The 14,719-nt window shown below is 37.6% G+C and overlaps 1 protein-coding gene across 2 annotated transcripts in view; it reads left to right on the forward strand.

Annotated features, from left to right (window-relative positions):
* Positions 1 to 14,719, forward strand: part of Tox (thymocyte selection associated high mobility group box) — a 152,743-nt gene that overhangs the window by 14,883 nt on the left and 123,141 nt on the right. For both annotated transcript variants that reach the window (XM_048783024.1, XM_048783025.1), the window contains exon 3: positions 10,842 to 11,084. In XM_048783024.1, the coding sequence (XP_048638981.1) occupies positions 10,842 to 11,084 (243 nt within the window). The remainder of the gene's footprint in view (positions 1 to 10,841; positions 11,085 to 14,719) is intronic.

Consider the following 14,719-nt stretch of genomic DNA (forward strand, 5'->3'; position numbering starts at 1 on the left):
CCTAGCCGGACTTCCCAGAAACACATAGAAAGTTTTGGTTTAATTCTTACCTATGTCCATGAGTTTTCTTCCATGTTCTTTCTGGTATATATCATTTCACTGTATAGATATAAATTTTTTAACTATCACTCCGATGATTTTAAATTATACAAAATTAGTTGATAGCTACCTTGGAAAATGTTTTCCATACCTCCCTTGCTGTTCTTCAATTATGATAATTGATCCTGTTGGTAGAAAAGCCAAGGGAGTGACTTTTAAGACAGAGCATCAAATTATTCAAATGGAAAGGCCTGATCTGAAATTCATAAGAGCTGTGAATTGCAACCAATAGAGAGGACTTTCCTGGATACAACTGGACTTCCTAGCATTTCAGGAGAAGACCACTCTTCAAGAAGGGATAAGCCTACTATGAGTTGCTATTTTCTAAAATCATAAATCAGAGTGGCCTTACAGGAAATGGGGTTGAGGGAGGAAATAATTCTCAGGCTGGGGTAGGGCCCACAGCTAGTTCCGAAGTTTCCTTCAGGAAAGTCTGGATTCAACTGTGCTTCGGGTACCAAGCTGTTATTTTCTAAAACCAGATACTATGTTATCTCACCCAGCTTCTGTAGTTTTGTGAGGGTAGTTTGGTGAGTGAGTAGCTGTTCATATTAGTATCTCTGTGGGTGAGGATTGCAAGATGACAGTCTTCTTCAGCCACCATCTTGTTCCACCCCCATCTCAGCTGTGTATTTCTTATGCTCTGATTTCAGTTAAACTTCTTGCTCTCAATGATAGTTAAGTTTCAGTAGGAAGCTTCAGTTTGGCTGGAAGTTTAGGTTAGCATTTTCCTAGCCCAATGTTATAAATGAATTGGGTCCATAATAGCAATAGCTGTCAGGTGCAAGCTACCTTTTGAACTGAGCAAAGGCTGTGCCTACATTATCTGGTTTAATTCCTACAACAATTCAGTGAAAATGAGCCTGATTTATTGACTTGGGAAACAAAAAGTTACTAAATTTCATAGTGAAGGACTCTGGCCTTGGGAAGGTCTAAGGCCCAAGTCAGACTCCATCCTTATTTAACTAAGTTTATTTTTACATTAGAACAAGATGAAAATGTTGCCAAGTGAGGTGGTCCATGCCTATAATCCCAGTGGTAGGAAGGCTGAGGCAGGAGGATCACGAGTTCAAAGCCAGCCTCAGAAAAAGTGAGGCACTAAGAAACTCAGTGAGACCCTGTCTCTAAATAAAATACAAAATAGGGCTGGAGTTGTGGTTCAGTGGTCGAGTGCCCCTAAGTTCATTCCCTGATACCAAAAAAAAAAAAAAAAAAAAAAAACCCCACAAAATATTGATATACTAAAGTCAGTTCTTTTTTTACACCAACATAACTGCAAGGGGTTATTCTGAGAAATATTAGGTTGAACCAAATGAAACCACCAATATTTAAACATATTTTAGCTACAAAATCAGCAAATTAATATTTGTTCACATATGGAAGCTGTGTAAATATAAGGTGGTTTCTTACTATTCTGGATTTGTGTTTCCAGGGTGATGATTCCTCCTTCCCCTTCTTTACTAGCCCTTTCCATGTCTATATATCCCCTTTTATGCACTTTGCAGATGAGGAAACCGAGGCCCAGAGAGGTTAAAAGATTTGCTTGATTTTTTTGGACTAGTTGGGTAGATGGGAATCAATAACATCATTATTTAGATTCTTTTTTTACATTTAATAATTGAGTAAAATTCATTAGGTTTTAATATACTGTTTTTAAAAGTGGGTACTCTTTGAACTTTAAAAAATTTTACTTAGTAAAAACCTGAGTTGATTTTTCTTAGATCCCCTCTTGAGCATAAATATTGGACTCCAGAATGTTATCCTAAGGAAAGAAATGGATAAAGTTATTCATGACAGTGATTCATCAGAGAAAATTTAGGAATACCCCGATGTTGAAAATATTATTGTATTCATGCTATACAATTTATTCTATCAGTTTATTTAGCAATAATATAGATGGTATCTATTGACATGGAAAATTAGTCACTATTCATTTTACATGATCAGATTAATCTATATAATGGTATAACAATAACAATGTAGCTAACATCTATCAGTTGTTTTTCATAAAGCAAGGTATTGCCCAAAGTATGTACATTATTTCTTTTGCTTTATTCAATCCTGATAAACTCTTGAATACTACTATTATCCCTACTTTACAGATTTGGAAACTGAGGCCTAAATTAATAACAACATATACTAAGATATGACCAAAGATTTTCATACACCATTTCTAGCTCTATAATCAGATGTCTGTAATCTGGCTTCTGTTTTTAAAAACAAAAAGCTCATGAGGAAATAGCAAGTATTCATTATTTATTTATTTATTTTGTTGGTACTAGGGATTGAACACAGGACCTCATGCATGCTAGGTAAGAATTCTGCCACTGAGCCTCATCCCTAGCCCCAAAAGGAATTGTGAAATACACAGATTTCAATGTTTTGTCTTGTTTCTGAATGGCTAGATTGAAAGTGATTTTTTTTCACATGTATTTTCTGTTAAAAACAAAAACGGATTAAAATGGGTTATTTATAAAATTTCTAAAGTACAGTAAAAATATAAGACCAATCTCAGAACGTACCAGGCCAATATGAGAAATGAAAAAATTTAGAAAACTAAAAAGTATGGATTACATTTTATATAAGATTAAAAATTAAACAATGCAATTAAATTACCCCCTTTAAACACTGAATATGGAATGGTGGCCTGTCACTGAAAAACAGGCTTGAGGCCCATTAGGGTTTGGGATTAGCTCCTCCCCTTAAATCTGCTTCCCTAATCATCCTGTATGGGTTGTAGGGGGAGCACATTATTTGTTTTCTGGAAGTTTGATTTTTATTTTTTTTAAGTTGAAGAAAGACCCTTATTATAACAACTGCACACAACTCTTGGTTTTAAAATATTTTATAAAAATACTGCCTGGAGATTCATGCAGAACTCTTTAAGTTATATGAAGGCAAACCTCTTCTCCATCCCAGAATCCTTAATGATGATGGTAGGAGCCCCTGTATGTAAAATCTAAGGACTTTTCTGGAAATACACGGGGGAGGGAGTCTGACACCATCCATCAGAGAGGACTATTAGAGAACCCTGCCCCACCTACACCCAATCTGAATCAAGTCTCTGGAACCCCAGATCCTCTAAGCTTCACCCCATTAACTTCAACCTCCAGGTTCAAAGCTCTTTTGCTCCTCCAGGAAGAACCAGTGTCAGGCATCCTCTGGGAATTGGTTCCAATTCACCCTGTTCTCTGGTCTCATTCTGGCTTTGTACACTAGTTTTCTATAACTGAGCAAATTTTACCTTACACCCCAGGTATAGTAGAAGCCTACATTTAACCCAGTACCCTTAGCTTGTTTTGCTTGGGGAAACTAGTCTTGCCCTTGAAATTATCTGAAGGTTGAAGAGCTGACCTTAATATGGAGCCTCCTTGTTGCTGCTGGTACAGCTGCCTGGGCTGGCTCAAGGGTGTGAGTCCTCCGGGATCACTTACATCACATCTCAGCAAAAGGCCCTGTTATCAGTGTAAATCTGCTTATACTAATCCCACCTCATTCCAGCCTCAGGTCCTTCCTCTTTCATTTACATTCTGAGATCACTCAGTTTAAGACTTCAAGTATGTTGCTCCTTATTGGGAGCCTAAACTCCTCTTTCTTCCCTCAGATTTATTCCTTTAAAATAAATGTGTCTTCTTGTTCTTTGTTTCTCAAATCACCCTTAGCAGGATGCCTTACACATAGTAGGAACACAACACATGCTTCTATGCCAAGTAAGGCACTCGCTGTCTTTTACTTAATGTGGGTTACAAAATTAATGCGCATAAATAAAATAAATGATATGCTTTCTACCAAAATTTTCATTTTGCTAACTGTTGCTTGAAAAATTAGTACATTGTGTGTTTTTAAATGAAGATGATTTATTGCTATTGTCTAACATGTGAAGAAAGACAAAAAAATTGTTTGCAGGATCATTGGCTTGAGGACATCAATGGCACTGTTGGATGATTCTTGCTGAGTGTGAAGATGATTTATGTAACAGACCGAAGCTTTCCACAGTAATACATTATAGTCTCGAGCTATCAACCCTTGTTCATGCAGAGACAAAAGAATCTGAAAAAATACCTACTTCTGAAGGTCTCCTTAAAAGAAATTAGAGATCATGTTGATGCTGTTTAAACACTTCCGGGAAAATCAACCTTACGCTGCAATATCTTTACTTCTGAAAATGTGCAGAGGAAGTTTATTATTTTTCTAATAAATTTCTCACTTCACTTTGCTTTCCTTTGAGTTATTCGAATCATGCAACAAGAATGTTCAATAATAGAAGATGAAACATGTTTAAACATTGGCATTTTTCTATCTTTGACTTTAAGGAATTATGTTACAGATTAAAAATTAAGGCATTCTGTATATGTGTGATGGCAGCAGTATTTATTTATCTTTCAAATAAAGACCTATATGAGAAACATATTTTACAATGTTATAACCATAGCCATATTTTTAGTCTATGCATGATTGCATGGATCCATCACATAATTTAAAGATGTGTACAAGATGATATCTTTTGAATTCTTCTGAGTTATGGGACTTCTGTCACCAGAGATTGAGTGCTAGTTATAATGATTGCAATATGTGGACAGAGACCCACAAATATAGGGCCCCTCTGGTAGAGAATTAGATTTTTAAAAGAGAAGAAAAAGCCAAGTCCAGAGACATTCCCATTATTTATTCCTGGTCAGCATACATTGACACTGTATTTGGACAAAATGAAAACATGCATTCTCTACAGTCAAAAGAAAAGTCTGTGTAATTAACATTCCACTTGCAGATGCAGTAATGTAGAATGAGGATAAAAAATAAGAACAGGCTGTAGCAAAGGAAATGTGAATTGCAGACAGAGAAAATAATGTAAACAGGATACCCAGGTCATTGACTATGTAAAGCATCATGATTAAAAAGGCATGTGAGTCTGTAATTAAACAGACAGGGGAAATGAGATCTTCCAGAAATTAGGTGAGAAGTTTCTTTTTCTTTTTCATTGAAATGGGGGCTGAGGAGGGTTGGATATGGAGGAAGAATGTTGGTTTTAGTCAAATGGCTGAAAAGGCATCCATGCAAGCAGATCAATCCAGAGGATCTGAAGGATCCCCTTTAACTTCCCTAACCCCAGTCTCTTGATTCTAGACTCAGAATTTATCCTTTTGATTAGCAATTTTTTTTTTTTTTTGGTACTAGGTATTGAACCCAGAGGTGCTTAACCACTGAACCACATCCTCAGACATTTTTTTAATATTTTATTTAGACAGGATAATATTGCAAAGTTGGTTAGGGCTTCACTAAGTTGCTGAGGCTGGCTTTAAACTTGCAATCTGCCTGCCTCAGCCTCCTGAGCTGCTGCGATTACAGGCAGGAGGCACCATGCCCAGTTGAAGATGGCCTTTTTAGCGGCACAAGCCAGTGTATTAGAATGTGTACCTTTTGTGCCCATTCAGAAGTGGACATTTCGGTTCACAAATGCCTTTTACCTTTTACCTGTGTTAGTAGGAGTTGGATCGCCAGAAACTCATCAGGCCAGTGCTGCAGGCCTGCAAATAAAGCTCCTTGAAGGAGGGAATTTGTTGATGTTCTGCACATTAAGTTATTAATAGCACTTTCAGCATCTTTTGACTACTCCCTGTTCCCCATTCTCTTTTTACCCTTCAATGTAAGACATGCAATTTAATCCCACCAAAACACAAGTGAGGCTTTAGCTTAGCTTTTCGTGGAGAGCGATTCAATGCATTATGTATAAATGGGGTACACTTTTCTCCACTAGGATGCTTAAATAATGGCAAATAGATGAAAATTCTGTCATTGTGGGGAACATATCTAGATCCCTAGCATGGTGTCTATTTGTTTTCTTAGACTCTACTCAATCCATGGCATGTCTATGAACAACCATAGCTATGCAAAGCCAACCTTTATTAAGAACTTTTAATCTGGCAAACATATGTTATAGGACTTTGCACATATGTTTTTGTTTTTAATGCTCCTAAGAAACCCATGAAGCAGGTTTTGAAACTGAGCCTCACAAGGAATAAGAAACTTGCTTCAGAACCCAACCTCAGAAATGCTTTCAAGAACCTGGACACAGACTTGTACATTGGACCCTGAAGCTGCAATTCCTTCCAACAAGCTCTGTGACTGTTATTAGTCATTGAAGGAATCATTATATGTACTCTCAACCAGTCCAAAATCTGTCTCCTTACCGTCAGAGAAAGATGTAGCCCTTTATAAGCTAAATGAGCAAATACCACCTTTTAAGGTTTTAAGAAAATGACTTGCAAGAGTCATCGGCTCTATTATTTAGAATTGTAAAAACACTCTCACAAGGATGATGATATTTTAAAATTACTACTTTAATACTTCCAACACTCCCTTTGTAGCCTTGAATAGTTCATATGTTTTCTAGAATTAGACAAGCTTCATGATAGTACACTCCCACCCCATACTCTTGGGCATTTGGATCCTTCTCCTGGATAGAGTTAGACATGGTGCCTCCATACAGAGATAAAAGGGTCCTAATATGCCTGCTAGCACCAGAAACATGACAACACTTAAGATCAGGGAGAATCTGGTTGGGTAACAACCATATAATTTTGAGTCATTTGGATCATATAGACTGGCTATAGTTTGTACCAAATCACTTTGCATATTTAGTTATTATGGTGAAAATCTAAGGTAAAATGAAAGGTATTACCCTAATTTTACCCCACTATCCTTAAACGGTTTCTCTCCATTTGTGCAGGTGGTCATCATTGACATTGGCTGGGGAAGAGAGAGGTGGGGTGGTTGAGGCTACGGTTCTGATTCTGCCTCCTGGATGGGATAGATAAAACATAATTTAAGTCATGATCTGGTAGATGATGCTACCTTTGAATGTCTATACCTGCTCCATCCCAGCATTCTCTACTGGACTCAAGCCCCAGAGAGCCTCCCAGGACATGGGATTCAATCCTTGATGGGCTCAAACTCAGGTTAAAAAAAAACTGTAGTTCTGTGATTGTGTGGGAATTTAGAGACCCTCTTGGAAAGGATCAAATTTCTTTGTTCCTGAGAGGGTTGATGAATGAATGATTATTCATACTCAGAGCCACGCTGAAATTTGAGGGATGGAAATATATTGAATAGAAAGAGCCTGAGTCACCTGACAAGGGCAGCGAGTCTCTTGTATCACTGGATGGTTGTGACATAAACTTCCTCTGACTGCACAGCCCCTGCTCCCTCTCCTATGTTTCTATTGCTGGGGTCAGAGGACCTTCTCAGGACCATTCATCTAATTAGGCCCTCACTGCTGGCCAGGTGTGGGCATCAGAACTGCTGCCATGACCTGACTTCAGGGGTCTAAGCATTCATCCAAAGGGACCCTGATGTCCTGCCTGTAGTACGTATTAAACTTCACCAGCTTCTGAGAACCAGGGGCCCATAAACTCTCCCTTAGAAATCCTCTGGAATCTCTGTGTCACTATGGTATGGTAAGTGCAAGCCAAGTCAGCATCCAGAGAGGGACACAGACTTCTCCGCCCAGCTGTCCCCAAGATGCTCAAGCTAATACTCTTCTAACAGAGTGTTTTTGGCCTATTGACACACTCTGATCTGAACTGACCAGCACAAAGTCTTGGGAATACAAGATAATTATTCAAACCCAGGGAATAATAGGGGTATATTCAACAAATGTCTTGCCTTCGAAGGCTCATCTTAGCATTCCTTCATTCAAGCATTTATTCATTCATTGTTTTATTTATTCATTTAGAAACATTTAACATTAATTTTAACCAAGCAGCTTCATAGATAATGAGAGGATATACTAGATCATATCTTATGGTTCTTCCCCTACTGCAAATTGTCTGGAATATAAAATGTATTATTAAGTTAAACACCTTCCTATTAAGTTTTTAAAAATCAAAGTTAAGCTGTAATGTCATAGAAATCAATGTTGCAGAATTAGCTAATTCATGTCTATGTTTTTTTTTTAAATAAAAATTAGTCTGGCATTAACTTTTTAAACATTTCTGGGATGTTTTGACATTTGTACAATTACCATAATGCTTTTACATGGCATCAGTTACACTGTTATACACTCTCAGCAAATAATCACATCATGACTTCTAATGCAAAGAACAGAAACTACTAAGTAGCCTTACATTGTTAAAATTCTTGACCCAAATAACTACCGATTACTGGTTAAGTTGTGGAATCTGTGGTTTTGGTATATAATTGCATGGATTAAATAACGTTAATGTGTAATTACATGAAAATAAACCACGTAGCTTAGTTAAATTGCAGTACAATTGTTATCACCGAATGTAAAGTGATACCAATTAAACCTTCCTTTAAAACACCACAAATTAAGATTTAACTACTGAAGAAACTCTAGAATATAAAGTCATGGTATACTCTGGATAGAATATCTCAGTATTTTCAGAAGTTTAATGGTGTTTCTAAAATTAAAAACATCTTTCTTCTTTACTTCTGCATTAATTGTGACTTATTCAGGAAAGTTTCAAATAGGCACTGGATTAACTTCTTAAAAGATGTATCTAAAAGATGCAGCATTGTAATATTGACAAAGAAACAATTAAGGAATTAAGAATTCCTCTGCTCATGTAAAATAAATAATTTTAATGGGTGGGCACTGGAGAAGAATTCAGGGGAAAAAGGAAAAATCTTGTTACTAATGCTGATTCTGTTTAACAAAGGAAATTTTGTTTAACACAATTAGGAAATTTTGTTTAACAAAGATAGCTGAGGATTGGCAATTTTGTATCATTTGACCTAATACAATAGTAAAAACTGAACCACTTATATAAATGTTTCTAAGCAAGAAAAACAGTTTCTTCATCATCTATCCAGCTCCTTCTATGTACTGGGTTGACCCGTTTACCAGCTAAGTGAACTTGGACAGGTAGTTAAACCTCTGAGCCTCAATTTTCCTTTCAGGGAAATGGGAGGTAATAATAGTTATACAAAAGCATATTATATGGTTTAACTAAAGACAGTGTAGTCAAAGAATCCCATACACTACCTTTTATGAAATAGACATTGATAAATATGCTTTCTTCTACTTCCACACTGGGCATCTTTTAGGCTTCTGTGAATATCTGTACAAGAAACTGATGACTTAGATCTGTAGACTTAGGATCTATAATACATAAGGTACAGGAGAATTTAATCAAACTGGTAATTTTGACACAGGTCACTAACATATTTTTCAGACAAGAAATACATATCGTTATAGAAGAATTTAGTAATGGGTGATTGAACTTTTCAAGCTGGTGACTTTTTAAAAACAGAATGTTAGAAATATCAAGAAACATTATCTGTAAGGATGAATTAAATTCCTCCTTCATATACCCTAGACTGTAACCCACACTTGCCTCTCCATGACCAGGTCTAAATTTCAGGTGTTCAAAGTAACTCTTCATTTAATCTTGTCTTCTGACAGCACCTCAACAAGTATATCAAAACTTGTACAACATTTAGCAAGTGCAATTTGAAGATTTTCTTTCTGTTAGACAAATAGACGCCATCTGGAAAAAATAACCCCAGGCGCTTGGACGCAGGAGCATAAATCTTATTGGCTGAACACCCAATGAATACCTTACACTACTTTCTTTGGCTCCTACCCTTTGCCTGCTCATTTCAAATCTTGCACACTTCAGTAGGCTCTGTGCTGTTAGACAAGGGGATCCTTGTTACCCATGCACGCAAACACTCTGAAGGCTCTCTTAATTTGAAAGATAGGCTTGCAAGAATTATCTGGACAGAAATGTTTCCTTTCATATTGAGACACCTGTTCTATAAAGGACTGCTAAATATAGCTGTGCATTGATATTAATTTCTAACAATGTTTCTTTATTCAGTTGTTGCTTATATTTTTCAACTTTTACCACATTCCATTTTTAGACATGAGTGTCTTCATATAATCTTCCCTTCCTTCTTCCCTCCCTCCCTTCCTATTTTATCTAAAGCTTGTAAAAGAAAAAGCCCCAGGTGCTATTATTTTTAATGCTATTTATTTTACTGATTGACTTTTATTCCAGAATTAGTAGTATAATAATATTAGTATTATTTTGTCTGTCACAATGGACTGCACTGAATTTAAATGGTTGCAATATTATTTATCAACTTTTAGGAGGAGATCAACTAAATGTTAATAGAAATCATGAAAGCAATCTTCACTTTTGTTTTGATGATAAAATCTTTGTGATAAAATTAGCTTTTAATGGCATGCTATATCAAACTTTTGGTGCACCCACACTTATGCAGTAAGCTTAAGTTACTTCTTTATTAGTAACTTTTCTTTGTCAATTGTGAGCAGGTAGCTTTTCAAAACCCAAAAGCAATTGCCCCAGACTTCTGGAATTCATTTTTATTACATCCCATAATCTGAGCAGTAGGGAGCCCTATGAAACATGTTCGATCAAACATTAATTTTATAAATTGCCTTCGTTCCCCACAATTCCCATGAAAAAGGTATTCAGCTAGATTAAAACTCTGGAAAATTTTAATGGAAACTTTGAAATCTGTTTGAGCTCGGCTTCCTGGAAAAATAAAACTGCCTAATGGAAGCAGTCTTTATACCAGAAGTAGATGTGCCTTTGAGGCAATTTTCTTCAATGTGAAACAGTGAAATGGCAGCTGGGTAATCTGAATGCTTGAAATGTCTCGGCCAAATTAAAGGGTCATGTGTGCTCTCTCACAGTGAGGAAGAACAAGTCCATGAAATTTGTAACAATGTCACTCTTGTCTTCTTCTCACAGTCCTACCCTGGTCCAAGTCTGGAAAGCGAAGACTTTAACATTCCTCCCATCACTCCACCTTCCCTCCCTGACCACTCCCTGGTACACCTGAATGAAGTTGAAACTGGTTACCACTCTCTGTGTCACCCAATGAACCACAATGGCCTGCTCCCATTCCATCCGCAAAACATGGACCTACCTGAAATCACCGTCTCCAACATGCTGGGCCAGGACGGAACACTGCTCTCCAACTCCATTTCTGTGGTAAGAATCTGCTAACCTGTTTGTGGAGGGGAGGGAGAGACATAATAAAGGCAAGGAGTCATTTAACCAAAGGACCTTTCAATTGGGATGATGGCATTCTGAAATGAGGAAGACATTTTTAGCTATGGAGCATGCTTCCTATAAATCTTTCAAATTCCTAACATGATTTTCCATTTTATATTTATGACAAGGCAAAATCAGTTAGTTACTTGTGTGATCCCTCATATTTGCAACCCAAAGTACTAAATGTTGCTTAACATTGAATGTGCTGTCACACAAACTAGCTTCCCAGTTTTCAGATAAAAAGAATCCTCCTAAAGGATGCCACCTTCCATCTAGGGTAGGATTCCTTCCCACAGGTAAGATCCCCACATCTCTGAACAGGAACTGCTGTCAATCTTGATTCCCGCCCCCCCCCCATTTTCTACTCTCAAATTTCACTAATTTACTTTATAGGGGAGGCAATAAAGCAGTTTTTATTTCTATTTTGGAAGTGTAATTTGTTTGATCAAAACTCACCCTTTGAATTGTTGAACAGTTGAAATTTCTCGAATTTAGTGGGACTATTTATCACCCAGAAAAGTAGTTAAAAACTGTAATTCCCAGGACCTGCCCAGAGAGTCCAGGGGTCTGTATTTTTACAAGCATCCCATAATTGAGAAACACTGACTTACCATAAAAGCTTTCCTTCTGGATTTTATGTCATCTAAAAACTTAATTTCTCTGTCCGTATTACAAGGAGTGAAAAAAATGTCAGTAATATATGGCCACGGGCAGAACTTCTGACCACGTCATTAAAAACTCCTCTCAGGTTAACTGTGACTTTTAATTAGTACTCTTTGATTTTCATTGTTCAATCACTTAACAGTCCAACTAACTGTGTGTTTTGTTTTTTTGTTTTTTTTTTTGAGTCACCTAACATGGCTGTCATGTTCCCAATGAGCAAATTGATTAACTTGCTCATATTATATTGTTTCTGATACAAAATGCATTTCATGTGACCACTTATCTAAATCACTTCCAGATACATCTCTAACTAGAGCCACTTCACAAGAAGGTTTTTCTGATAATCACCAACCTAATGGGGAGGGGCTAAAAGGAAAGTCAAAAGAAATCCCCAAGTAGTTTTGGAAAATGAAGCTGAATGCCACAGTAGTTCATGCAGTTCTCCTAAAATCTGACAGCCTTCTGGGTGGCCAAGAGGGGGAAACTTACATGCAACAGCATCAGTAGGAGAAATCCCAGCCCAGTTGCCCTGGTTTTTAGGTTAGACTACATCCATCTGCATAGAAGTAGTAGTCTATGAATATTAACTATGACTCCATAAGATAGAAAATAGATTTTTTTTGAACAAGCATGCTAAACATGTGATTCTAAACATGTTATACATGAATGTGGTCACTTTGACAAATCACATCTGTTCCTCTTTGGGTCTAAGCCTTCAGACCCAGTTCATGAGCCCACTCAGGCATCCAGGTCATGCCTTGATGGGGTTCCCCATTTTTATGTGGGTGTGTAGTACTAAGGACTGAGCCAAGGGTACTCTAGCATCAAGCTACATCTCTAACCCTTTTTTGTTGTTTTTATTTAAAAAAATTAAATTTGAAACAATCTCGCTAAGTAGCTGAAGCTGGCCTTGAACTTAAGATCTTCTGCCTTGGTCTCTTGAGTCACTGGGTTTACAGGCATGTGCCAGGGTGCCAAGCAGAAGTCCCATTCTTTATAAAGGAGAGGAAGGATGCAGTCAGGATATAAAATGCCAGTTTTGTCCTCCATGCTTCATCCCTCATGATGCAAATCAGAGTTGGACTGCAAGAAGGATCTGAGATGCTCAATTATACGATTTTAAGTCTCAAGGGGATTTTTTTCATTATAAAGTTGACCTCCTTCCTAGTCACCTTGTAGTCCCCTTAACATGCTCAAGGCCCTCCCAGTGTGAAAGGCAATCTTTGAGAGATGTATGTGCAGTTTCAATAATGGTAGATCTGGGATTCTTCCAGATTTGCTGCCTGTAGGAGTCACTTTGTGTTCTGATGGCACACTCATGATGGCACTTGGTTGCAACTATGACACAATCTACCTTCTAGGACTTTCTCCCATTGTACCTTCGCCTCTTTCTATCAGGAACTTCTTTTCATTCATCTCTACTCTTTCCCTACCCAAGCAACTGTTAAAACTGGACTTCGGGATGGGCGCAATGATGCACGCTTGTAATCCCCGTGGCTCTGGAGATTGAGGCAGGAGGATCACGAGTTCAAATTCAGCCTCAGCAAAAGCAAGGGGCTAAGCAACTCAGTGAGACCCTGTCTCTAAATAAAATACAAAATAGGGCTGGGGATGTGTCTCAGTGGTTGAGTTCCCCTGAGTTCGATCCCTGGTACCCCAAAACAAAACAAACAAAACAAACAAACAAAAAACTGGACTTTGGTATTTTTGTCTCAACATGATATTTCTCTTAGAACTATCTATTTTGTCCACTTATACATCTATTTTGTCCACTCACAGTACTGATCTGTGCATATAATACTGCAGACAAAAGGCTACTCCAGCCAACACCAGCATTTGTGTGCCTTTGGATGAGCTTTGTCACTGTCCCATAGACTTCATATGATGCCAGAGCTCTTCTGTAATCTGCATGCCAATAATAACAATCTCTTGCTACTGAACACTTAGATGCAGCTCATGGGACTGAAGGATGATTTCTACATTTTAGCTCCATTTAAGTACTTGACGTATAAGTATCCACATGGACCTGGTGGCTACTGTGTTAGACAGTACTGGTCTAGTTAATGATGTTGACTCTAGTTAAGTCTGTATTAAACCTATTTTTTTCAAGCAAGCCTGGTCTTGAAGAAAGTAGATTTGGAGATTAAATTTGTTGTTCTTGTTTCAAAGCTTGGCTCTCTGGCTGGATTCCAGGAGCCAGAGTTTGATATACTCTAAAGTTGTAATGGAAATCTTACAGCGTTCCGAGAACCAGGAGCTATCTTTTGTCTCCCAAATCCTTTGAGAAACAAAGAACCTCTTCAGTTCTTGTTTTGAGTTTTTATGTGACTAGAATGCCATTCCTTCCTATGTACATTTTGAAAGCTTACCATGGCCTAAATGTTTGCAAAGGCTCAGATGATTGATAGATAGGACACCACCACTGTCTTCAAGAGCTTTCAAATCACACAGAAAACATAAATAGTTATGAAAATTAGAGAAAAACATGAAGCAATTAGAGACCAAGAAAAGCATTAAGTGAAGTTCTATTGACCATGACCTCAGTGGCAATTCCTAGTTGGAAGAGATCACGGTAATCTATCTGGTTTGGGTATAAAGCTTAGTGGAAAAGGCAGGACTACAGTCAGAGCTGAAGGATGGTTTTGATTTGGATAAAGAGAGAAGAAAGAAAAAGCGTGTTGGAGAGTGTTCAAAAATCAGGTTGAGTATTTTAAATTGGGAGATTTGACTAAAGCCTTCAAAAACCAATGAAAGAACTCTGGGCTTGAGAGGATGGATTGTAAGAAACCATTGGCAAAGTTCAAGAGACTCAATGCAAAAGCATAATGAAAGCAGTGTTGTAGGAAAACCCTCTGGCAATAGGGAGCTGGTGGATGGACAGCAGTGGTGAGAAGCTGAGGGTGCTGACA

This window comes from Marmota marmota, unplaced genomic scaffold (assembly GCF_001458135.2).
Source record: "Marmota marmota marmota unplaced genomic scaffold, marMar, whole genome shotgun sequence".
In the NCBI taxonomy this organism is placed as follows: Eukaryota; Metazoa; Chordata; class Mammalia; order Rodentia; family Sciuridae; genus Marmota; species Marmota marmota.